Raw genomic sequence first — 27,390 nt, forward strand, 5'->3', positions numbered from 1 at the left:
ATTTATTCAAATTAAATAACAAATCCCTCCAAATTAACAGTGGTAGTTTTCATCATGGGGTTGGAAGAAGAAAACACAAAGATATGAGGCCCTTTGCAATTTCGTTTTTTTCTCGCTTTTGATAAGCTAGAAAGCTTCGAGACAAATGTCACCACTTTCACTATGGCCCTTTTATTCTTTCCCTCTGAGCTTTCTGATTAGGAATATTTCTTCGTGCTTTGTCCTTATGTTCCTACCTTGGCTCCATGGTTTAGCTTTCTCATTGATAAACCAACATCATAAGCCCCTCAATATTGGAATCTAAAACACTGGCTTGACGTTTTGACATATCTGGAATTAGGAATTCTAGAAAGCCAATGTAAGTGGGTTCAACTGAAAATGTTATATATTTGTTTTTTCCTGTTTAACTTGAAACCATAAAATCTTGACTCTGATTGTATCGCATTGATATTTATATATTTTAGATTGTTATTAAACTTTAGTGGTTTATAATTTACTGAGGCATGAAGAGTAAATCTGATATTCTCTTGCAGTTGTGGCCTGAAATTTAAACTTAGATTCTTTAGCCATAAACTAATATAATTTGATGAATTCTTTCCTGATTGCCACTCTGTAATTCTGAGGTATAAGAATTAAATCTATCATAATTCTGATCAATTGCTAAGGTCTTGTCCCTGAACTAAATGAACTGCAGACAATACATGCAATCCTTACAGCAAACTTATGAATTGACTGTTAACATGATCTCCTTTATTTTACTGATGAGCACATCAACATCAGAATTTACAGCTTTTAATATTCAGTGGTGAGAAATGAAATGCATGCGGTTGGATTTATAAGCTCCTATAATTTAAAAATAATTTTTTTTCATTTATGTATTTGAGATAGAAAGAGAGAGAGAGAGAGGGAGGGAGGGAGGGAGGGAGAGAGAGAGAGAGAGAGAGAGAGAGAGAGAGAGAGAGAGAGAGAGAGAGAGAGAAAAAAAGAAAGAAAGAAAGAAAGAAATAAAGAAAGAAAGAAAGAAAGAAATAAAGGAGCAGATAGAGAAAGAGAATGGTTGCCCAAGGTTTGTATCCTTTGCAAACAAAGTCCACGAGCATGTGCCACCTTGTGTATTTGGATTATGTGGGTGCTGTGGAATTTAACCTGGGTCTGTAGGCTTCCCAGGCAAGTGCCTTAACCACTAAGTCATCTCTCCAGCCCTCAACTCCTGTTCTTAACCACCAGACAATCTTAAGAAAAAAAGATTTGATTTTAAAAGCAGCGAGACTGTTTTGTATTTTTTGTCCCAAAGCAGAAAAATAATTTCCTTTATCCTGGACCTGAAGATGAGTTTTTCTTTCCATTGTCCTTTGTGAGGAGGAGAAATAATCTAACCCAGAGGACCTAGGGCCTTACAAGGAGCTTTCCATACAATAAATGCTTAAATATCATTTCTTAAGTCATTTATTTGTATTTTTCTATTTATCATTTTTATAGAGATGTCCAAACTAATATGTTTATACAGATAGTAGAATTCAGTATATTTGACTGGATTTGAAGTAATCAGGAAAAATGCACTTCTTAAAGACATTAAAACAAATAAACAGAAGCAACAATAAAATCCTTATTGTTTAGGAATTATTTTTCTATCACCAGTTTAATATAAAAGAAGAACTGCATTAGTTTTAAATTAATATATGTGAAAATATTATTATTCTTTTTAAAACCATAGATAAGCAGTAAATAATTGGATTGCATATTCCCCTATAAAAAAATGAGTTCTGGCTTCCAATTTCCGGCCTTCCTTGCACTGCATAAATAACAATAGACATTCACTTAGTAGTACTGCATCGTAGATTTCCCATTTATAAATCCAGAGTGTTGTGCCTTTATACATTATATTTCTATTTGCCAAATCTATAATTTTTGACAACTTACAATGCAATATGATGAAAAGTCTCCCAATTTAAAATTACCTTAGTTAAGTAGAAAGGAACAGAAATGAAAAACTTTGTCATCTAAATATGAAATGTCACAGCAGCTGTGGTTTAATTTACAGGTACATATCAGTTTAATTCTCCAGAGTCTGCACCTCTGGGAACCCACCTTGGAAGGATCAAAGCCAACGACCCAGACGTGGGGAAGAACGCTGAGGTGGAGTACAGCATTGCGGGAGGGGATGGTGCAGCCCTGTTTGACGTCATCACTGACAAGGACACCCAGGAAGGGATTATCACTGTCAAACAGGTCTCCTTCACCTGTCTTCATTCTTTTCACTCCATGCTCTGTAGTTATTTGTGCTTTGCTGCATAGTGAAGAAAATCTTTGGATTTACTTTTCACCACCTTTTATGTTCTGCCTGCCATTCATATAAGTAGAAAAGGTGATTTCAGTTCAAATAAGTGAAGCATTTCATCACCAATACCTATAAGCTGGTACAAAATCCCTGCAGTTGTGTCTGCTGTAGACAGCAATCACACTTGGCTTACATGCAGAGGCATATTTGTTTGTATTTCTGTATGGGAGAAAAAATATAATCACACATTCATCAATGTGATTTTACATATTTCTCGAAATCTCTTAATTGTAAGTGTAATGGTCTACTTAAATAAAATGTGTTCTCTTGTATGTAATTTTTCTTGATTTTTAAATTATTTAGCATTTATTTATTTATTTGTGTATTTATGTATTTATTTGAAAGAGAGTGAGAGAGACAGACAGACAAAAAGAGAATGGGTGTAACAGGTCCTCTAGCTACTGCAAACAAACTCCAGATGCCTGCGCCACCATGTGCATCTGCTTTATGTGGGTCCTGAGGAATTGAACCTGGGTCCTTTGACTTTGCAGGCAAGCACCTTAACCACTAAGCCATTTCTCCAGCCCATTTTTCTTGATTTTTAATAGAATATGTGGACTATTTTGATTGTTAACATAGATCAATTTAGCTCAATATTATTTTATGTATAACTCTTTCATTTATGTCTCTCCTTCCACAAACACTCAATTTAACTCACTATAAATAATTTGTGCTTATTTCAACTTTAAAAATTTTAAATATATTTGTCTTTAATATTAGACCTACATAGTTTATATACCCATTAGACTATATTTTACCTTTAGCTAGAAAAGTTGAAACATATTATTGGGAGTAAATGTTAATATGCACTCCACTATATTTAGTTCACCTCTATAATATAATATATATATAATATAATATATAATATATATAATATAATATAATAAATAATATAATATAATATAATATATAATATAAAACAAAAATAAATGAATTTATTGAGCCTATCTATGAGACAGTAATAGCCATAGTTGTTACTATCAGTAAAAAATAAGTTACAAAGCAATCATGTTGTCGACTATTGTTGTTTTTCAAACATTTACTTATTTTTCTTATTTTACTTAACTTCAGAATTTAGATTTTGAGAAAAAGATGCTGTATACTCTAAGAGTGGATGCAAGTAACACTTACCCTGACCCTCGCTTCATGAACATGGGGCCTTTCAGCGACACAGCCACGGTGAAAGTGTCTGTGGAAGACGTAGATGAGCCCCCTGTGTTCAGTAAGCTCTCCTACCTGATAGACGTCGACGAGGATGTCAAAGAGGGCAGCATCATCGGACAAGTGACAGCCTATGACCCCGACGCCATGAGCAATCTAATAAAGTAAGTATATTTGGATAAGTTATGTTTGCGGGACCTGAAGAGTTGAATGCAGATCCTTAGGCTTCACAGGCAGGCATCGTCACTGCTGTCTCTCCCCAGCCCTTAACTCCTGTTTTAAAATTTGTCCAATCTATAGTGTGTTGTTTATGCTTTAGCAAAACTGCTCAATGCTAACAGAAATGAAAGCTTTCTAAGATAAATTGTCACTGGTGTCAGCTTAGGAAATATACTTAGTTAGAAAAAGAGTGAAAAACAGGTCAAGGTATGAGACAAAAGCTGGTTAATTAAATTTGCTAGTGAGGGCTCTACTTAGTATCACTGATATGATGAAATTAGAAACATCGCATTATTTCTATCCAATAGCCAGAGAACAGAAATTAACTACATCACAATCTGACCAGAGGAGCTCTATTCTCCAGCACACCAGATATTACTGCTTTCTCCTTGGGAAAGTTGCTTAACATATATACGTGTGTGTGTTGTGTGTACGCATGTATACATACATATATATATATACATACATATATATACATACATATATATACATACATATATATACATACATATATATAATATATATAAATTAAGAATGTATAAGTATTGTATATGTTCATACATACACCCTAAACACATTTATCTTTCAAACTTATTTTCTTTTACATGGTTGAATAATGAAAAAAAATACTTTTTTTTTTAGAGTCAACAGTTGACCAATCCTATAAATTGTGTTATTTTTAGGTTTCCTTTATCTGGTATATTTTAAAATTTTATTTTGTGTTCACATTTTTCTGTTTCTTTCTGTGCCTGAAACTTTATTTATTGTATTTCAAGTATTTCAAGTCATACCACGTTTATTGCTGGACAACTTTTCATTTTTGAATGTCATTAAGTTTCTTCCTGTAATTCTACTAAGGATTTGGGACAGTATGACCATTTTAGAACTTGATTTTGTGCTTAATTTATAGCCTTTCACCTAGGTTTAATTTTGTCCTATTAGACAGACCAGGCCTCTCTGGACAGCCCACTTTAATTACTATGAATTATAGTGGTCCATTTGGTGTTGCACATCACCTCATCAATAGATACTACACTGAGAATGTTCCAGAACCATGTTCAGTGTTTCTTCTTTGTTTTGGCTTGATTTCCAAAGGTCGATTCTTAAAGACCATTCCTTCAGGTATTGTGTTGGCATGTAAGTGTTTAGGTATCAATCCTAGATACCTTATCTGAAAGAAGATAGAGTAAGCTTCATTTAAAATTTGTGATAATTTAGTTACAGTAATTTGTTTTAGATTAAAAAATAAATTTTCTTGTAAATAAGATGTGTAGTTCTCTGCTCATTTTTTGCCCCCCCCCTTTTTTTGTTAATTGTGTTTTGTTTTTCAAGATAAGGTTTTGCTTTAGTCCAGGCTGACCTGAATTTACTATGTAGTCTCAAGCTGGCCTTGAACTCATGGCAATCCTCCAACTTCTGCCTTCTGAGTACTTAGAATAAAGGTGTATACCCAGTTTTTTTTCTTTGTCTTTTCATTATATTATTATATCTCTTAATCAAAAAAATTATCAGCCTACTATAATTAATAAGATTATATTCATTTACACATATATCCATGCATCTTATTAATTCTCAGTACTAGTAACACTATCATGATAAAGATTTCCTGTATCAATGACTGATAATGTAAAGAATGCATATATTAGTATATTCATCAAAATTTAGAATTTTTGAATATACTTAGCCTTTTTCAAATCTGATAATGTTCTAAGATACAATTTGAAAAGAAAATTTCTATGTTGCAGACTGAACAAAATGTGTATCCTTGCTCCAGACTTTGGGAAAGATGCTGATATATTTTGAAGTCTTTTTTTTCTTTTCAAAATGATTATATTATAAAATTTTCAGAAGAAAAAGAATGAGTTATATAGCTTCATCTAAAATCTCAAGAATTATAATAAACAACAAAAAGAGAACAGACCATTCTCACATAATGGAATGTTTTTTTGCAATTATATTCTACCAAACCTGTTAATGCATAAAACTCTCCCAACAAATACAGCATCTAGGCTGATTCCTGTCAGAATGCAAATGGAAAAACAAAACAAAACAAACAAACAAACAAAAAAACAATGTTTAGATCTACTGTTATAGTAAGAAGAAAAACTAGAAATAATTCAACAAGGGTGAGGCACTATTCTATGAGTCTTGCTGGCTCTGACCTAATGGAAAGATGGCTTGATGCCAAGGCAGAAACAGGCTACCATGGCTATTACGGTATCATGTTCTCACCCTGCAAGAAAGGTGTTCACTCATCAAATATATTTTGTTAGGTGTCTGTCTGCTACTTGAAACATGAAGTTATGCTTACAATTATCAGCTGCTGTCACCTGTGCTGTACCTCCTAACTTATCATTGATCTCCTAAATTACGTGGATTGATTAAAGCTTCATCATTTAACAACTATTCTGTGGTTAAAATTTTAAATTTCAATTGAATTCTAGAAGAAATACTCTGCTATTGTGAAGCTCAAAGTATGGACCAAAGCTCATCTACTGGGAAAGGGTTTCATTATATCCAAGTAAAGTGTGTGGGCTCCAACACAAGCCCCAGCTAGTGTGAGTGCATTCCCATACAACTGTGGTCCTTTCATTTTGGCTCATGTAGGATAGTCGTCATTGCATCAGATGTGGTAGAAGGTGCTAACCAAAGCCCTCAGGAAAAATGGGCACTGGGCCCAGGAGACTGAGACAAGGATGATAAATGCACCATTATTGACAGTGGCAAGGAATACACAGTGTGTATCAGCCTCACAAGGATGCTACTTACGGATTTACAGTGATATTACTCATCTCGGCAAAAACAGTCCCAGTATATTTGAAAGCAAAATAAAAGTAGCCTCATACAGTCAGAACCCCCATGTTTCCAGGGGCAATGAGATTTTGCTAGTAGCCAGAGATGGAAAACATAGATATCTGGGAAACATTCACTTGAAAAAGAAAATTCCTGACCACATGCTGACTAGATTGACTTGGTTCAATCTGAGGGGAAGAACTATCAGCACAAAATGATGATGATGCCATATGTTGCTATGTGTTGTGTATCAAAAGATGAGCATCTCAATATGTTTAATGTTTAATTTTCCAACCTGAAAGACAGATTTGGGTTCAGCCTCTACATCAATTTTTTATTTGTCACACATAAGACTAGACCCTGTCTCTGTAGATATATGCCCACAGAAAGCATGATTCCAGTGGTCATTTTGTACTTATTGTTCAAAATTCAATGTAGGGAAATCAATAACATTCCATTGTTTTTATAAGCCATCTGCTGGGACCTAGAGATAGCTTTGTTCCACGTTAAGTGTTTATTGGGCTTTTTCTGGTCACTTGTACTTCAATGTATTTATTATTAATTGGTAAATCAGAATGTTCCCATTCTGTGTTGAAAATAGAACTTGGCTGCTAAATAAAAGAAAATCATCTCTCAACTTTGACAAATTATGGGACATCATTTGTACTGAGGAAAATGTCTAAATTTAGGGCTACATGTTTATAATGTTAATGATAAAAAGTGGGCTCTTTCAACATTGCCAAAGTGATTCTACCTTACAAATTCCTAACTTCAAAACAGTGCCATTCAAGTTTATATCAAAGTGCTGGCCATCCAGTGAATCAGAACAAATTTGTATCTTATAGGAAGGACAAATGAGTGAATGTGTGGCTTTTGTGATATTAGAAAGAGTGCTTCAGGAGTCCTCACATTAAGCTCTAGGAGAAGTAGCAATAGGAACAAAAGGAAAATGTGTTTTACTTTTTGATCTTCAAGGAAAACAGTAGGTAAATAAATAAATAAATAAAAAGACCTTTCTTTTTAGCTGTAACTATGGAACATTCCCACCAATGGAGAAACAGATTTCCAGGTGACCCTTGTGAATTGCATTTCATTCATTACAAATATGTGTGGTGTTCTATTGCTTTCTCTGTGCTTATTTTAAGTTTATCTTTCTTCATAAGTTTAACAAAGTATTTATTTATCTGCCAACACAGAAAGAAAACAGAGAGAGGGAGAAAGAGAAAAAGCATACCAGGGCCTTCTTGCCACTGCAAACTCCAGATGCATGCACCACTTTGTGCATCAGTCTGGCTTTTCCTGGGTGCTGGAGAATTGAACTCAAGCTGCCAGGCATTACAATTAAACACCATATACTCTGAGCCATCTCTCCAGCCCTCAGTCTCTTCTGAGTGGATGTCATACTCTTTGCTTCAGTTCTAAACAGATTTGAATGGAAAATTGATCCCACATATAATCGAAGCCCATATTAAGAAGCAGATCATAGCATGGCTGATACAAGCTGTGGGGAAACACGTTGTTTTGGTTCATTTTAGTACATTTTAGCAAATATTAAAGAAAATCCCTTATGTCTGGCATCCTAAATTCAGTATAATATTATTTGCTTTGAAATTAGCTCTATTACAGGTATTTCTGTGACAGTGAATATTGGTACAATCTGATACAATTTTTGCTAAAATTCAATCGACTATGCATTTTACACACTTATTTATTACTAGATTTCGAATTTCCCTGCAACTCCTCAGTATCCACCATTCCAAATGTTTACTTCATTGGGCTGTGATCATATGATGGATGAATTTTGTTTTAATTTCTAAAATTACTTGTGTAACACTTGATAGAAAAAGCATAGCACTGTTTAGAGAAAAAAATAGGAAACCCAATGAAAAATTATAATTAAGTGACTGCTCAATATTGAAACAAATATAAGTAATATGCATCCACCCTGTGACAGATGCTATCATATGAGTTATAGTAAAAGCTAACTGTTTCTAATTCAACACATCAGACAGGAGTTCTTTTGTTTAGTGCCTTTAGTAACATATATAGAAAAAAAATGAGGGCCACATCAGGTATTTATTACCTTGCCTATTCTCTGTTCTTCACTTCTCATCCCTTTTGTATCATCAATCAACCACTGCAATCGAATTAATGGTGTCCTTCTGTATGTAGTCTCACTTATTGACATGCAGCATAGGATTCACTAAAACTTAAAGTTTATCAAAACTGTGGAGTAAAGCTTGAAGAGATGGCTCAGGCAGTAAACTGTGGGCCTTGCAAATATAAGGACCTTAGTTTGATTCCCTGGACCTACATAGGAATACTAGACAGAGCTGCACATATCTATAGTCCAAGCACTGTGGAGGCAGATGCAGGAACATCCTTGGGGCATTTGTGGCAATGAGTCTGGGCTAAGTGAAAAGCTCCCAGGGTATCAGAGTCCAGTCTCAGCACAAATCAAACACATGCCAATGCATGATGGACCCATACAAAGCTTGTGCTTATTAATAATAAAAAGCTGAACAAAGGACCTGGGCATAACAGCTGAAGTTCTTCTCTGTCCAGCACCCCAGACACGTATATGTATGTACCCTGTCCACACTCTCTATACATGAGTCCTTTATAAACTGCCGCAAGTCAAATTCCAAACAGATGCAAAATATTAGCTATCATACCTAACATCACAAGGTAGTGAATTAACTCAGCTAAAATCAATCTATTGTTTCACATTTCATTTTGTCAGAAATTTAGCATGACTCTATGGAGCAAAAGTTAAAGGCACAGAGCTGGACAAGGCCATGAGGTTTTGAGATGCTAGGAGACAGCTGTTTTCTTGCAAATACAGGTTGTTGACAAATCTCAAATGGTTGAAGCTTTGGAAGCGAGTGCCCTGGTACCTTGGGGGAGATAAATCTGAGAGCACTTCAAGTCAGTGAAACTAGATCACTCTTGTGCTTGTTCTTTAAAGCCAGCAACAATGACTTAAGTCTTTCATATTTGTGTTTCCTTTTGTGTCATCCACAAAGCCATCTTCTCTGCTTTGCCTCCACTTTTACATGAGCTGTTAGGGTTAGAGTGTACACATCTGCGTAATTAAGGCTAGTCTTTGACCTCAGTGCTTTCAACTTTAAGCACACATTGAAGTAAATTATACTGTGGCAAATAACTATTTATAAGTTCTAGGGCTTTTTGCAAAAACAGGTTAATTTGTCTTCTACAGACTGATGCAAAGCTTTTAGCCATATCTTCCGTATGTAGTATTGAGAAGAAAATGATACAGTTCTGTAGTAATATTGTGTTTCATTTATATTTGGAGTTAATTGGACAGATATGTTGCAGGGAGACATTATCTTCAGCTGAGATGTGCTTTAAATAAAGGTCACCTCAATAGAAGTGTAGTTTATAATAATCTCTCTTATATTTCCATACATCCTGAGCACACAAGACTTTAAACTGTTTTTCTTGATTTAAAGTACATTTAGGGTTGTGGAGAAGGCTCAGTGGTTAAAGGCCCTTGTTCTGCCAGACTTCTGGCTGTAGTTTCACAGAAAAGAAGAGCTGACAGAAAAGTCGCCCAGAGCTTTGTAATACCCAATGTGCCTCCAGTGCTGAGAAATGGAACCATTAGAATAGCAAAGCTCACGGCTCTCGTAGTCTGGACTTGCAAGCAGCAAACCACAAGACAGACCCTGTTTTGAACAAGTTGGAAAGAGAAGACCAACACTATCAGATGGACCTATGACTTCCATATGCTCACAATGGCATAAGCATTCTCTTATCCCCCCCCCCCTCTCTCTCTCTCTCTCTCTCTCTCACACACACACACACACACACACACAAACACACACACACACACACACACACACACCATGCACACATATACACATGCATTCACAGAGACAGATAAATAGTGCATTTAGTTTATTCAATATTATTTGCTACCAAGTTTAAAATGATTAATATGGCTCAAGTGTGCTGATAGGCCTACAATAAAACATGGGACACCAACTATAAAATGCCACTCAAATTTGTTGCAAGGATTCATCCCTGTAAATTATATCTCTAAAATTCACTCACAAATACAGTCATAATATTGCAAACGGTCAAGATACAAAATTATTTATATAAAAATTATGAGTCATTTGCAGAAGAGGTGGGAGAAAGAATGTAAGAGCAAAAGGAAGGGTACCGCTACTTACATACAACTGTCCAGACAGAACTTGGCCTTGATATCCATGACCTCACAGTGCCTAGCAGTACTTACAGAAGACCCTCATAATAGGAGGAAAAGATGATGACATCAAATTAGAAGAGAGACTAATGTATAAAGGGAGGGGATATGACGGAGAGCAGAGTTATGAAGGGGAAAGTGGGAGAGGGGAAGGGAGGGAAATACCATGGTTTGTTGTCTGTAAGTATAGAAGTTTGTCAATAAAAAAATCCATATATTTTTTAAAAAATTGAAAAAAACTAACATCACTTTACATGTCTTGTCTTTGTTGGATCATGATGGAAATTTCCTTGAATTTTAAGCATTCATAGAAGTAATAATGTTTAAAAGATGCCTAAACCTGTGAGTCTTTTCTCACCAGATACTCTGTGGATCGGCACACTGACTTGGACCGGGTTTTCAGTATCCACTCTGAAAATGGTTCTATTTTTACTCTGAAGCCCCTGGACCGGGAATCATTCCCTTGGCACAACATCACCATTACAGCAGCTGAGATAAGTAAGCAGTAGACATATCCATCTGAAAATGTCTCTCTTTTGCCAAAGAGATAGAGTAATGGCACTGTAATAGACACTTGCTTGAGTGAAGCTGCATTATTAGCAAGATTTGAGAGAAATAATCCAGAAGATCTTGGATTTTAAGTTATGTTAATGATTGCTTAAAGATTATCAAGTCATTCAGTATTAATTCAATTTCCTTAGAACACTCTCAGGAAGGCTGGGCAGACTTACTTAAAGCAATCAGGAAGAGAATTATAATAAAACTTCTTGATAATCCCATATTAGTAGTCTATGTATTTGTCTATTAGAAGTAGAGCTTTATTCTGTTAGATGTACCTCCTTTTACCACACTTTTCTCTTGGAGCCCAAAAGCTGAGATATTCACCAGCCATCCAAATGAGCAATGAACTCCACCGAACTGAGCAGTTGCTAAGTTATAAATGGTGCCAGTGGTTCTCCTGCTTCTCTGCAAACAAGACTGAACTATCGCATGTGTTCTTGTTGCAGATAACCCTAAACAGAGTAGCCAAGTTCCCGTATTCATCCGAATACTAGATATAAATGATCACGCTCCAGAATTCGCCATGTACTATGAGACGTTTGTTTGTGAAAATGCAAAACCTGGGCAGGTAAATACCGCTATGATAATCCTTCTGGATATGTTTCACTACATGAAGGTACTGCAGTAAGGGCAGGAAATTGTTCACACTGTTATTTTGCTTCTATGTCTGCTTATGAAAAAATTCAAAGTGAACTTTAAAGGATGGCTTTTAAAGCAATTTTGCAGGGGCTGGGGAGATGGCTTAGAGGTTAAGGCACATGCCTTCAAAGCCTGAGGATCCCAGTTCAATTCTCCAGGTCCCATGTTAGCCAGATGCACAAGGGGGCACATGCATCTGGAGATCATTTGCAATGGCTAGAGGCCCTAGTGCGCCCACTCCCCCCCCAGTCACACTCAAATAAATAAATAAAAATGAAACAAAAAATTCTTATTTTAAACAGTATTTCTAGTGTATCTATAGTAATTGTAAATTAATGTGGAACACATACCTTTCTGAAAAAAAATATGCTTTTTAGCAACATTACCTGTATGCATCTTATTGAAGACAAAGACACATCTAAAATTCATTTTTTAATATTTGGAAGCTAAAGTCTTTCTTTTATTCCAATAGAAATACCTATTCCAAAGAACTTTTAAGAATATTACAATCCATCCTCCCTTAACTATCAAGGTCTCTTAATATATATCATCCCTACACTGCCCTTTGTGTGTCTACCTGTGCTTCTTTTGAAGTGGACAGCACTGACTGGGCTAGGGATCTTTACTCTCAGCTACTCTTCTTCTTGTGACGACATACAAGACATGAAGCAGCTGAAGGCAGCCAGGGACTCTGTGTCTTACTGCTTGAAGAGATACAGTCCGTCATGGGGGAAGGAGGCTGAGGCACATGGACATATTTAATCCCCAGGAGGGAAACAGAAAGAAATGAACACTGGCGCTAAGCGAGCTGTGTTTTTCTATGAAATCTGGAACCCCCAGTGCATGGAGTGGCACCAGCCATATTTCATCCCACCCCAAATAACCTAATCCAGAAAATCCCTGACATATATGCACAGAGATTTCTTTGCACAGTGATTCTAAGTCCTGTCAAATTGACAACTGAGATTTACCACCATACCTGCCTAATCCACTATGAATTCATTTACACTTGATAACATTTGCGGAGTTTATTTCTACAAAAAAACACTATGTTTTTGGACATGAACATGTCTCTTAAGAGGAACACATGGCAATCCACACAAACCTAATTATCTTCTTTAATTGTTTCTATAGTAGTGTCTTTCTCTTTTATTTAATTAACACTTGATACTCATAAAGTCTAATTGCTATATTCATGCTATAATTAATTATACACTTTTGGTATACTAATAATATCAACAAACACACCAATACATTTTAATCCACTGGCATGCATAATTCTTTTTAGAACATGTATAAACCATAACTATCTGATCATTTCATGAACACAGGCCATGCAACCAAAAGAGCAGTATGTTTTTATGACAAAATATTAGTGAATGTTAGATTTGTCAAGAAGCTGAAGTGAACATCGGTTATCATGTAGTTTTGTTTTTTTTTTTTTCCTTATGCTGTGATTCTGGTTTCTAAGAAAAATGTTTCTCAGGGTTTGTATCACATATACACATTCAGAGTACCATATGAAGAAAAATGTCACATGGCTCTTTATCAACTAAATGAATGAAAATTATAGTTAGTGTCAAATTGAAGTAGAAAAGTATTGAGTAGTGAGTATACAGGCTTGTGTTGCTATATAAGGTACACATTACCAGAAAGAGTGGATTAATTAAAATACTGTGAAATTCCAAATTTTTAAAACACAGAACGTCAGATATGTTGGATGACTGTACCTGAAAGATATGCATTTTTTTTTGAAGGAAAGCTCAAGGTAAAGAGAAAATAGGTGACTTCAGTTTCAAATCTTACAGACGGTACATTCAAAATAGAAACATAAGGCTCATTAGTATGTAGCTGAGGGATTTTCCACCTATAAAATGCTCCATGGAAAATTATCTGCTCAATTTGTTGTCTGTGGTCCCATCTTCCATTCTGACACAAGTTTTACTTAGATTGACATTTGTTAAGGAGTGCTACACATTTACAATTTCAACATTAGTACTAAAACTAGGAGAGGGATTTCTTATTACATTCATCCTTGGAAGTAATGTTGAAAATATAAAGAAGATTTAGCTCCTAAAGGTGCTTAGTTATAAAGCTTTCTTGCCCCTGTTTGATTTCCCAGTACACACATAAATCCAGATACACAAAATGGCTAATGTATATGGAGTTCCTTTTGCAGGAAGAGGCCCTGGTATAAGTTTCTGCATGCACACATACATACCTCCCTCCCCCCGCCATCTCTCTCTCTCTCTCTCCCTTGCAAATTAAATTAAAAATGTTGCTTAAAAAAAAAAGCAGGGCTAGAGAGGTGGCCTAACAGTTAAGGCACTTGCTTGCCAAGCCTATGAACTGTGGGAATCTTCCAGATCCATGTATGAAAATGACGAAAGCATGCAATGCCAGCCAAGCCCACAAGGGAGCACACATATCTGGAGTTTGTTCACAGTGGCACAAAGGCCCTGGTGTGCCCATTCTCTGTTTCTCTGGCTCTTTCTCCCACTTTCTCCCTCTCTCTTTCTCAGTCTCTCAAAAATAAAAAGAAAATCAAGCAACTTTAATTAAGCCTGTGGTAATTTTTCCTATGATGCCCTGACCTATAAAATCTGCCTCATGCTGCCATAAATTGTTTACTTGGCAAAAAAAAAAAAAGAAAATCCATGAGTACTCACCTTACTGCCTCATAGTTATATTTTGCACTTTCATCTTGTAAAGATATGTTTTCTGGCTTTGAAAAATTACTTTCTACTGGTAGAACCAAATTCTTAACAAGATAGATGCAACAGCCAGATGAACTAGCTCTTCACAACAATGACAAAACTGGGTAGTTACTAAAGTCATCCTCCTTTTCCTTAAGGTTGAATGTTTCAGTAGCTGCCAGGGCACAGAAAAAAATAAATAAAAATAAAAAAGTGTCCTGAGACTGCCTGTCAACTTGTTCTTCAGAATGAATTTTGATTACTATTTAATTATTGTCTCAAACAAACCAGATAAAATATCCTTGACATGAATTTCTGAAAACCTAATGGCTTAAATGTTGTAAATGGAAGCATTTAGCCAAAGCAGAGCACACCTATTTAAAGTCCTTGTCCTAGCGGGGTTGTTTGTGTTTTGGTTGGTGTGATTTAATTAATCCATGTTGCTTTGGTTTCAGTTGATTCAGACCATCAGTGTAATGGACAAAGACGATCCTCCCCGAGGGCACAAGTTCTTCTTTGAACCAGTGCCAGAATTCACTCTCAACCCAAACTTCACCATTGTAGACAATAAAGGTATACAGCATGCATAGACCTGAATACTACATCATTAAGTTACAGAACTGAGGAGGAACGTGAGGCCAGGCATGGTGGTGTGCTCCTCAAATCCAGCACCCAGGATCAGGGGTCCAAGGGCATCTTCAGCTGCGGGGCCCTTTGAGGGCAGTCTGAAATCATGACCCAAAAATACGCATAAGAGAAAGAAGAAAGGTAGAAGGAGGAGGTGAAAGGAGGGATAGAAGAAAGGGAGAGTAAAAGAAATGTCTTGTTGTTGTTGTTGTTTGTAGTTTTATTCAAGGTAGGGTCTCACACTAGCATAGTCTGACCTAGAATGCATCATGTAGTACCAGGGTAGCCTCGAACTCACGACAATCCTTCTACCTCTGCCTCCCCAATCATGGGATTAAAGGTGTGTGCCACCATGCCGGGCATTTCCTTTCTTTTCCTTTCCTTTCCTTTCCTTTCCTTTCCTTTCCTTTCCTTTCCTTTCCTTTCCTTTCCTTTCCTTTCCTTTCCTTTCCCTTCCCTTTCCCTTTCCCTTTCCCTTTCCCTTTCCCTTTCCCTTTCCCTTTTCCTTTTCCTTTCCTTTCATTTCTTTTCTCTTCCTTTCATTTCTTTTTTCTTTTCTTTTCTTTCTTTCCTTTCCTTTCCATTGCCTCCCTTTATTTTCTTATTTTTTTTTTGTATATGTCGTGTGTGTGTGTGTGTGTGTGTGTAAATGTTTTATTAACACCTTTTTTCCTCCCTAGATAACACAGCAGGAATCGTTACTAGAAAAGATGGTTATAGCCGCAACAAAATGAGCACCTACCTGCTTCCAGTTTTAATCTTCGACAATGACTACCCCATCCAAAGCAGCACGGGCACTCTCACGATCCGCGTGTGCGCCTGCGACAAGCGCGGGAACGCGCAGTCCTGCAGCGCAGAGGCCTTGATGCTGCCCGCAGGCCTGAGCACCGGCGCGCTGGTGGCCATTCTGCTGTGTGTCCTCATCCTGCTGGGTAAGCTGCCTCTCCCGCGCTGCTGCTGCTACTGCTCCTCCTTCTCCTCCTCCTCCTCCTCCTCCTCTTTCTCCTCCTTCTCCTCCTCCTCCTCTTCCTCCTCCTTCTGCTCCTCCTCTTCCTCCTCCTCTTTCTTACATCCTCCTCTTCCTCTTCCTCCTCCTCCTCTTCCTCTTCCTCCTTCTCCACCTCCTCTTCCTCTTCCTCCTCCTCTTCCTCCTCCTCCACCTCCTCCTCTTCCTCTTCCTGCTCCTCCTTCTTCTCCACCTCCTCGTCCTCATCTTCCTCCTCCTTCTTCTCCTCCTTCTCCTCCTCCTCCTTCTTCTCCACCTCTTCCTCCTCCTTCTCTTCCTCCTCCTCCTCCTCTTCTTCCTCCTCCTCCTTCTCCTCCTCCCCCTCTTCCCTCTACTCCTCCTTCTCCTCCTCCTCCTCTTCCTTCTCCTCCTCTTTCTCCTCCTCCTCCCCCTCCTCCTCTTCTTCCTCCTCCTTCTTCTCCTCCTCTTCCTCCTCCTCCTGTTTCTCCTCCTCCCCCTCCTCCTCTTCTCCTCCTCCTCCTCTTCCTCCTCCTCCTTCTTCTCTCCTTCTCCTCCTCCTGTTCCTCGTCCTCCTCTTTCTCCTTCTTCTCCTCCTCCTCCTCTTCCTTCTCCTCCTCTTTCTCCTTCTCCTTCTCCTCCTACTCTTCCTTCTCCTCCTCTTTCTCCTTCTCCTTTTCCTCCTCCTCTTCCTCCTCCTCCTCTGCCACCACACCCTCCCATCTCCCAGAGGCGGGCCAGAAATCAGCACTCTTTCCCATCAACAGTCAGGACCTTTGCCTTTTGCTAAAATCATTATGACAGGATTTTTTTTTTCAACTGAGGGGACAGGTCTTACTCTCTACAGATTAAAAAAATGATGATATGATAACAAGTGCTGTGCACGTTGATAGCACTGTTATGTCATGGACTCACCATGGTTCCTATTAATGTGGGCATTTGATTTATTTGATTTAATGACTACCTTGATCTTCATATCATGTTGATAATTTTTGTTCTATGAGACAATGGCAAAATAATATGACAAATAATCTTTCTGAAGTCTCTTGCTGGGTATTCTAACACAGACTTTTCTACCCTAGAAGTCTTTTTTTTTTTTTTTTTTTTTGCTTTTTCCTCCCTGTCTTTCTCTGCATGGAGACTCCGATGTGGGTACCTTCTTGTTGCTGGAACAGAGCTCCCAGCCGACAGCAGTGGGAGGAAAGGGCTTATTCTGGCTTACAGTCTTGAGGGGAAGCTTCGTGATGGCAACCAAAGGATGGTGCAGCAAAGTCTGGGCATCACTTTTGCCACAGCAGCAGCAGCCAGGAAGCAGCAAGGGGGTGAGCTGTGCCCTGGCAGAACAGAAGCGGGCCTCTCACACCCCGAGGCCTGCCCGAGCAGTAGACCCCCTCCAACAAGTTTCCGCCTCCCAAATTGCTACCAAATGGGGTCTAGGCACTGAAAGCACACACGTTTCTGGGGAGCAGCTGATGCAAAACACCATATACTCTTTTATCTATACAAAAATATTGCTACCACATCTTGAATTACTTATGTGTATATATTAGGAGTTTATTGGCAAATGTTTTAAAGTTGCCACAATAAGGCATTTTCCTCACGAGAACTTGTTATGAAATAAATTCTACTTAAAAAGTTAAGATTGCGTTTTTTTAAATGTCATTGTGACACTGCAGTCATAGCAACCCTCAATGTTTTCTAAATAAAGCAGTGCTTACAATAGCACGTATGTTATTGAGCCCATACTAACAGGACAGCGATTTAATTCAATTAAGCGGTTGTTTCACTGTAAAACACTCCAAAAAATTATTTCCATGAAATCCTCATCCAAGTTTCTTAGGCTTAGGGCAGGATAGCTGGCCAAGTTACTGTGCAGTGCTCATCTGCACTGGCTTTTTTCCACTGAAAATCCTTTCAAGCTCTCTGGATGAAATTCCTTTGGCCACACATCCTTGTAGGACTTCAGTAGGGGGGGTTGATGAAAGTGAGGGAAAACATTTGTCTCAGTTATGATGAACCAACTATCTAGAAAAAAAATTAGTTTCTGAGTAGCTAAGAATGCAGGTTTATCATGAACAGTCCCACTTCCCACTGCTGCTAGAAATATAAACACATTTATGAAGCACTTTATATTTGTTTGGTGTGACTTTGCATGTCTGTGTGTGTGTGTGTGTGTGTGTGTGTGTGTGTGTGTGTGTGTGTGCAGGGATGCATGCATGCATGCACATGTGGCATATGTGTTGTGTATGCACGTATGTGGACAGCTGCTTATGGTCCATTCACACAACTGTGTACTTAAAGGTTTATATACGCAACTACACATAATATATTAATGTATGCATCTATATAGAAGTGACAATTTACATGTATATTCCTATATTTTTAAGATTCAATTTCTGTTCAGTTTGGTGAAAGTACCAACTATATCATTAATAATTTTAAATTTTGAAATAAATATTTATTTAGGAGGAACGATTAAGTTAGCTCTGTAATACTGGCTATCATATACTTACGGTGGAACACGCCTACAAGCCATAGAAAATAGATTAATAATACTTTAATATTTTCTATACCTTTAAAAATGATCTCAACATACACACTCATTGTCAGCAGTCACAAAGTTTGCATAAGGTCCTATCTCCATTTATCCAATGAAATTCGTAAGCTTCACACTTCCAGCTAGGTAGTCAGTGTTTAATCATGGAATCTCACTCTTTGCTGCGCTTCCATCAATAGTTCTGGTCGTGCTGTTTGCCGCTTTGAAGAGGCAGCGCAAAAAGGAGCCCCTGATCGTTTCCAAGGATGACGTCCGCGACAACGTGGTGACCTACAATGACGAGGGCGGGGGAGAGGAGGACACCCAGGCTTTCGACATCGGCGCGCTGAGGAACCCCGAAGCGAGAGAAGACAGTAAACTGCGAAGGGACGTCATGCCCGAAACTATATTTCAGATAAGGAGGACTGTGCCCCTGTGGGAAAACATTGATGTACAAGATTTTATCCATCGGAGATTAAAAGAAAATGACTCGGACCCAAGTGCCCCTCCGTACGACTCGCTGGCTACCTACGCCTACGAGGGCGAGGACTCCGTGGCGGATTCGCTGAGCTCGCTGGAGTCGGCCGCCAACGACGGCGACCAGGACTACGACTACCTGAGCGACTGGGGACCCCGATTTAAGAAGCTTGCAGACATGTACGCGGGGGGTGACAGTGACCGAGACTGAGAGCTGCTGTGACTGCATCAACTTTAGTGGGAGCTGTCTTTGTTACTAGATTAAGTGGCCTCTGTTGTCCTCTTTGGGGGAAGGTTTTGAAAACTCAAGATCACAACAATACATAGGTGTTGTCTTAGTAAGGGTTTGCTTCTTCAGTAAGTTGTCGTGAATGAATATGAATGATATATATTTTATCGGAGTAATAATAACCAGTTCACCCTGTTTGCCTAATAATCTTGGAAGGAAAGTGTATCACATCAATAATCAATAAATACTTTAAAAGGCTTTTTGTGCCTTTTCTTAGGTATAGGAACTTTATAAATGTTTTCTTAACTGACTTACAGTCACATTTACTATTAAATTAAACATTGTGCAACTGCTTTGTAAGTCAATATGAAAAAGATATCTCCCTAAATGAAATGAGAATGACTATTACTGCCATATTTATTTAGTTGAAGGATGTCTTTGTGTTAATTCACTCATATTTTTATAAATGTATATTTATATTTTTGTATTTTTATGAAATAAACGAGTATTTATAAAATAAATTTCATTTTATTTAATTCCTAGGAGCTGTTGATCTCATTACAACAGAAATGTTTTACATCTGTGAGTGTGAAACATGATTTACTCAGGGACAAAGCAGCTAAGGAGTCACTGCATGGGATGTAGAACTAAAATGAGGTGGAGCTATAAAGAGCTGTAGTACAAAATGTTACTTTTCTGTTTCAATGACTTACATATGGACAAATGTTTATTGAACTACTAATGTCTACTCATGGATAGAATATGAGATACATTTGGAATATAACTATGATATATACAATAAACCAAGTTTTGGAAGTCTTTATCAAACAGTGGATTGTTTTTGACAGTAAATGAAGGGCAACTCAGTGATATTAAGTGCTAGCTTTGGGGAGGGGAGGAAGGAAAGGGGAAGGTCTCTCAGAAAAGTCAAATGATCTTCAGAGAGAACTTTATTTATGCTGCAGACAAATGCGCTGAGTTTCGACAGACAATGAGAAGTGTCTTCCTCTTTAAGGTTCCAGAGCACAAGGTAAGGAGCAGGGAGGTTTTGCATCCTGGGGAAGTGATAATTCTTGTTTCATCAATATCATATGCATATATAACTGGGATCAGAAACTGTGTAGACTATATATTTGGATATGGGATACATTTAAAATTCATGTTTTTAAATTTAGAGTCATTTTATTAAGGAAATGCATTCATATAGTTTGAGAAAGTTTGCTGGAATTGTCTGAAAAATAGAAGATGGTCTGGCCTGTAAAATAAAGTTTCATAAATATTATTTGCTAATATTTGAAATAAGACCAGGCAGCAAACATCCTCCTCATTTGTAAGGTGTTAAGCCAAAACCAAAATATGGGCATATCGTAGTGAAAATACATATCAACCACGTTTTGCACCCAGAATTTCTGATTTTCTATATTTGCCTTCATGAAGCAAGTGCTACAGCCATGATGGGTCCTGGATGTAGTTCACATTTGGGGAAATTTAACATTACTTGTTTGTGATTAAGAATTTTTTAAATATTTTGTTTACTTAGTTATTTGAGAGAGAGGCAGAAAGAGAGAGTGAGACAGAGAAAGACAGAAAGCGAAAGAGAGAATGGGCACAACAGGGCCTCTAACCACAGCAAATGAACTGCAGATGCGTGCTCCACGTTATGCATCTGGCTCCTGTGGGCCATGGGGAATGGAATCAGGGACCTTAGTCTTTGAAGTCAAATACTTCAACCATTAAACCATCTCTCTGCCCAAGATTTTCCATTTTTTTAATGTAAAATGTACTTACAGTATCTAAAGAAGTATTTATGTGATACTATTTTGGAAAGTGTTGATAACTAAATCACTTTATTAGCAAGAGGAAACATGTTAAGGTTTTGGGAAAGAAATCATGCTTGATAATTAAGAACTATTTAAAATCATCCTACTGATTAGAAATGTGCAAGAATACAAAGACTTTCCTCTTGGTTTTAATTCTGAAACATTCCCATTTGCCTTATAAAATATTTGCACAATGCTGTTCATCTTCCAGGGAATAGAGAACTATGAGATGAAGAGGAGGGTGATTTGAAGCAATCCACAAAGGACCAGGCATCAGTGAGGCTTCCATAATCTCTTTATTTATAATCACTAGGGGGCTAAGTGCCAATAAATAATCAAATTCAAAAATGCTTGTCCTGGTAGTACGTAGTGAATACTTAAGTTTGATCACATACTGTAGAGTGGGGACAGAAGAGTGCCAATTACATAGCTTGCTCGGATTGCCATGAATGAGGTGTTAAAAACTACATAATTTAACAGGCTTCCCTCACACTATAGATCTACAGTCTATCAGGTGATATAGGGAATACCACAAAAAAAAGACATATGAAATTCTTAAACTTAATTGATGAGCAGTGTGAATTTATTGACATTATTAGCAATAAAATAATGAGGAGAATTTCAGAATTCACCCCTCCCTTCCTCGATCAGAAAACGAAAGACACCGTGAATTATATAGTCTAGTAGTCTTCTTCATCTGATCAAAGTCAGGTCCTTCACATCGAATGCATTGTGCCACTTGCAACGCTGCACTTTTTCTGTATTTATATTTACAAGGACTATGCAGCTGTTGTACAAATTGAAAGTTCTCAGATGTATCTTTGTCTCGTTCTTATTACCTACCCAACTAACTCATCTATATTTATAATGCCTGGGCTGGAGAGATGGCTTAGCAGTTAAGCGCTTGCCTGTGAAGTCTAAGGACCCCAGTTCAAGGCTTGATTCTCCAGGACCCACGTTAGCCAGATGCACAAGGGAGTGCATGTGTCTGGAGTTCGTTTGCAGTGGCTGGAAGCACTGGTGCGCCCATTCTCTCTCTCTCTCTTTCTCTCTGTCTGCCTCTTTCTCTCTCTGTCACTCTCCAATAAATAAATAAAATTGAACAAAAAAATTTTTAAAAAGTAATGCCCATTATTGCAGATAATTTTACCTCTAAATCTCTATCAACTTTTAACTTTCTCAATGACAATAGTTCACTTTTACTAGAAACAGTAAATTAGTAATGTCATCTCTATCCTTCTAACAAACCCAAATCAAGTTGGATTTTTCTCATTCTGTTACTCTCATAGCTAACATTTTAGAAGGTATTTTGATAGCATCATCATCTTGATTCTCAGTGACTGCTCATGATGTCTCCTGCTTGCACTGGTAGCCAGTCTCTTCACCTAAATAATTGCAAGGAGATCCAAGCTGCTAATGCTTACCAACCCTCTGTGCCAACTAATTTCATCGAAACAGAATATATATTCATTTGTTAATTTGGTAATCTGAGTGTGGTTGTTTTTTCCATTCAAATCTTGTGGATTGTTCTCCTACAGTGGCAATCTTGACAATGACTTGGAAGGAACTATCTCAGGTCAGATTCCCATCATCACTCTGATCCTTATCTGTGTTAGCTTCTTAAGTCCTTTCATTCTGGTTTTTCCAAGATCTTTTTATTTCCTCAAACATGTCAAACAAACAATTGCCTAAAGGACTGACAAGTTTCTTTCTTGAAAGGTTTTCTCCCCAGGCATTTGAAGTTAATTGTATGCTTTTTAGCTACATACTTATTCATTTTCATGCATGCACACACAAGTGTGTGCACACCAGAGGCTCTTGATGTGGCAAAGGAATGTCAGGAACATGCCCCATGTACCACTTTTTGCACCTGGCTTTACTTGGGTGCTGGGAATTGGAATCTGACCCAGCTGACTTTGCCAGCAATTTCTTTTAAGCACTAAACCACCTCCCCAGCCCTCCAATGCTATTTTCTCAGTGTGAACATTGATGGATAATCTACTTGAAAATGTAACTTCACTCACCCATTTCTCTTTTGTTCATTTTTCCAAAACATCACATTTCACCACTCAACATAATTTGTTTCTTACTTAGTACCTGGGTATGGCTGTGTCTCTCATGGTGATTAAATGTCTCAAAAATTTTCTGAATTTTATTCATTTAAACTTTCTAACATGTAGATGAGAGTTGCATATTTTGTTGGAATGAATTAAATATTTGTCAGATGTTCAAAATTTATAACAATTAATGTTAATATTGTATATTATTTCTATTATTTGGCATACTATTGAAATATTATGAACACATACAAATAAATAAAATAATTCTAAATATAAAAGGACAAATACAGCCAGGTGTGGTAGCTCATGCCTTTATTTCCAACACTCCCTTGGGAGGCACAGGTGGGAAGATTATCATGAATTTGAGGCCACTCTGAGACTATATAGTGAATTCTACTTCTGCCTGGGCTAGAGTAAAACTTTACCATGAAAAACAGAAAAATAAGGAATAATATAAAATTTATCAAATATGTCCTCATCTGACTGTATAATAATTAATAATATACACTTAAGCTGATAAATTTAAGAATTCTTTGCTGAAATCTAGTTGATAAAACTGAATAGTTATTTGGAATTTTCTCAATATTCCAAGAAAGATGAAAATAAATTTCAAGGTTTGTTATAGTATTAAATAACTAATATTTTGTCAATGATTTTATCTATAAAAGAATATGCTGATGAGATTTTGAAGAGGTTTAGGCTATCAATTCTAAATGTCACATGCAAACAAAACCTAACATAACAGAAAATGAAGTAGCTCTCTCTGATACAAGTTCAGTCACCTTTTCAGTAGAGTCATCTTTGGACCCCATCTACCCACAGTTCTCTTACTTGTGGGTAATAGAAAATGGGCTCCAGCAATGTGCACAACAAAAGGAAAAGCACATAATTTTAGGAATAGGTTTACTGGTTGCTAAGTTACATGATTTAGAAATATTAGCAATTGAAAAGTACACATTTAAACAAACAACCAAACAAAAAAAGTAGCCTGGTATGGTGGCACATGCCTTTGATCCCAGCACTTGTGGGGCAGAGGTAGGAGAATCACCATGAGTCCCAGATCACCCTGAGACTATATAGTGAGTTCCAGGTCAGCATGGGCTAGAGCAATGCCCTACCTCAAAAAAAAAAAAAAAAAAAAAAAAAAACAGAAATAAACAATAAAATACAATAAATAGGGCTGGAGAGATGGTTGAGCAGTTAAGCACTTGCCTCTCAGGCCTAAGAACCTTGGTTCAAGGCTCGATTTCCTAGGAGTCATGTAAGCCAGATGCATAAATTGGCTCATGCATCTGGAATTCATTTGCAATGGCTGGAGGCCCTGATGTGCCCATTCTCTCTGTCTCACACTCTCTCTGTGTCTTTCTCTCGATCTGTTGCTCTCAAATAAATATATTAACTAGACAAAAAAATTAAGTACATGTTCATTTCAACATACACACAATGGGCATCATCAAAATCATAGTCATTGTTTTAGAGTCTTGTTAGCTCATAGACTATAAAAACTAAAATGCTACTAAATTGCTAACATCCACAATTTACATATTTCACCTGTAAATCATTATTCATGCACTTTACTGAAGAACTGGCCAATAAAATTATGCTTATTTTACTTATGTAATTGTCCCCTCCAGGTAATATTTTTTATTAAAAACATTCTATTTATATTTCTCTCTATATATTTCATTTCTATATATATTTTCTGTACACATTTTCATTTATTCTTACTTCTAAATAGATACATATTGAGAGCCTCAAATAATGTTATTGCCAAAGCATGTCTGATGGTATAATTTTATTACATTTTGAATGGAATCTAAAAAGTCTTGGTTATTGAAATATTCACACTAAATCTAATAAGTATCTCTCAATTTCTAGTAGAGAGGATATATTTTAAATCTTTGGTTGCTATAAATCTGTATGAGTGTCTCTCTCTCTTCTCCCTGTTTCTGTGTCTATTTCTATGCCTCTCTCTCTCTCTCTGACTATGTCTCATGCTTCCTTTCTCTCTCTCCCTCCATTCAGACAGCTGTTATGCCCAGGGACTTGGCCTCAGAGACTCTATAAAATAACCATAGTTTTAAGATCAGAAGTGGAAACATCTATATTGAATTTATTTGCTCTGTTTTGAACCTATTAAACACTACTCTTGGGTTAACCTGTGCATAGCTGAAAGGAAGACGGAGTCAAACTATAAGAAATTCCAGGTCCATGAAAGGCCAGTCCACACTTTCCTGGTCATTACACACCCGTCCGTGCCCATACTCATCACAAACATGGTGGCTGGAATCAGATAATATTGTCCATACAGAGATGTGAGAAATAAGTAAGGCAATAAAACCACATGACCTTTAAATTCTAGACACCGAACAGAAAGAATCTTGTCTCGGTGTGTTTCTCTATTTTATCTTCACTTTGAAAAGTTAAATCAATTAAATCAAAACAGTATCAGCTAAGCATACATTTTGGTGGCCCTTACTGCTGCTCATGAATCTCAAGTTCCCAGCATGACTTTAAATTTGTCAAAAGGGGGCTGGAGAGATGGCTTAGCAATTAAGCGCTTGCCTGTGAAGCCTAAGAACCCAGGATCGAGGCTCGGTTCCCCAGGACCCACGTTAGCCAGATGCACAAGGGGGCGCACGCGTCTGGAGTTCCTTTGCAGTGGCTGGAAGCCCTGGTGCACCCATTCTCCTCTCTCTCTCTTTGCCTCTCTCTCTCTCTGTCACTCTCAAAAACAAAACAAAATTAATAAAAAAACTTTAAATTTGTCAAAAGGAAAATATTTTCTAGAGAATGAGGATAATATTTCAGAAGTTTTTGTTGTCTGAGTTTCCTGAGTATGGAATTCTTACTTGGTTTCCAGTACCGGGTATAAGTTCTCTCCCACTGAGCAGGCCTCATGCCCACTCAGAGGACAATTGATTACTTGGTTACCCACAGCAGCTGTATGCCACAAGTGCACAATTGTGTGCTTCTTGCCTGGCTTATTGGTTTCATAGTGTGGAGGGTCCCCTGCGAATACATACTGTTGATGATCATTTTCTTCCAACAGGTCCCATGGGACTTCCCAGCTCTATGAGGGCTAGTGAGGACAGAGCTAGTTCCCCTCTCAGTCCCAGCATGGTATTCACTATGTAGTCTCAGGGTGGCCTTGAACTCATGATGATCCTCCTCCCTCTGCCTCCCAAGGGAGTGCTGGGAATAAAGGCATGAGCCACCACTCCCAGCTGTATTTTTCCTTTTATATTTAGAATTATTTTATTCATTTGTATGTGTTCATAATATTTCAAAACTATGCCAAATAATAGAAATAACATACAATGTCAACATCAATTGTTATAAATATCGAACATTTGACATATATTTAATTCATTACAAAAAATATGCAACTCTTATCTATGCATTCGAAAATTTAAATGAATAAAATTCAGAAAATCTTTGAGACATTTGATCATCATGGGAGACATAGACAGACCCAGGTACTAAGTGAGAAACAAGTCAGGTTGAGTAGTGAAATGTGATGTTTGGGAAAATGAGTAAAAGAGAAGTGGGTGAGTGAAGTCACATTTTCAATAAATTATCTGTCCATGTTCACACTGAGAAAACAGCATTAGAGTGCCGGGGAGATGGCAAAGAACTCAAAACTAAACCAGACTGCCAACAGGCCTGCGGTGACTCAGGGAGTGTTGTGATAGCGTGGGTGGAAAGACTGCAAGAGCCACAGAGTGTGTAGGAACACTGAGAGGTATGCATGGTTCCCCAACTACCATGTAGGGACGGACTGAGGCTTCATGACCCCAAAGTGAATCCCCTAGCCCCACAGAAGAGGGAGGACCACAAATAAACAGAAGCAGGGTTGAGGGCATTAAAAATGTATACTATTACATATATGCATGCATATATGTATATATGTGTGTGTATGTATGTGTATATATATATATATATATGATTTACTATATCTATAATTATATATATATACATACATTTATTATATATATGTATATATATATAATTTTTTTAAAGTATGGGTCTGACTACT

The 27,390-nt window shown here is 37.4% G+C and overlaps 1 protein-coding gene across 2 annotated transcripts in view; it reads left to right on the top strand.

Annotated features, from left to right (window-relative positions):
* Window positions 1–20,287, top strand: part of Cdh9 (cadherin 9) — a 130,570-nt gene extending 110,283 nt beyond the window's left edge. Inside the window, exons 6-12 of one of the 2 annotated variants that reach the window (XM_004652528.2) lie at window positions 2,042–2,229; window positions 3,410–3,663; window positions 11,104–11,240; window positions 11,750–11,871; window positions 15,094–15,211; window positions 15,946–16,197; window positions 18,966–20,287. In XM_004652528.2, the coding sequence (XP_004652585.2) occupies window positions 2,042–2,229; window positions 3,410–3,663; window positions 11,104–11,240; window positions 11,750–11,871; window positions 15,094–15,211; window positions 15,946–16,197; window positions 18,966–19,453 (1,559 nt within the window). In that variant the 3' untranslated portion in view covers window positions 19,454–20,287. Of the gene's footprint in view, window positions 1–2,041; window positions 2,230–3,409; window positions 3,664–11,103; window positions 11,241–11,749; window positions 11,872–15,093; window positions 15,212–15,945; window positions 16,198–18,965 lie in introns of those variants that run through there. The other variant, XM_045132542.1, reaches the window with a different exon arrangement.
* Window positions 20,288–27,390: the final 7,103 nt, after the last annotated feature.

Source organism: Jaculus jaculus, chromosome 13 (genome assembly GCF_020740685.1).
Source record: "Jaculus jaculus isolate mJacJac1 chromosome 13, mJacJac1.mat.Y.cur, whole genome shotgun sequence".
Taxonomy (NCBI): Eukaryota; Metazoa; Chordata; class Mammalia; order Rodentia; family Dipodidae; genus Jaculus; species Jaculus jaculus.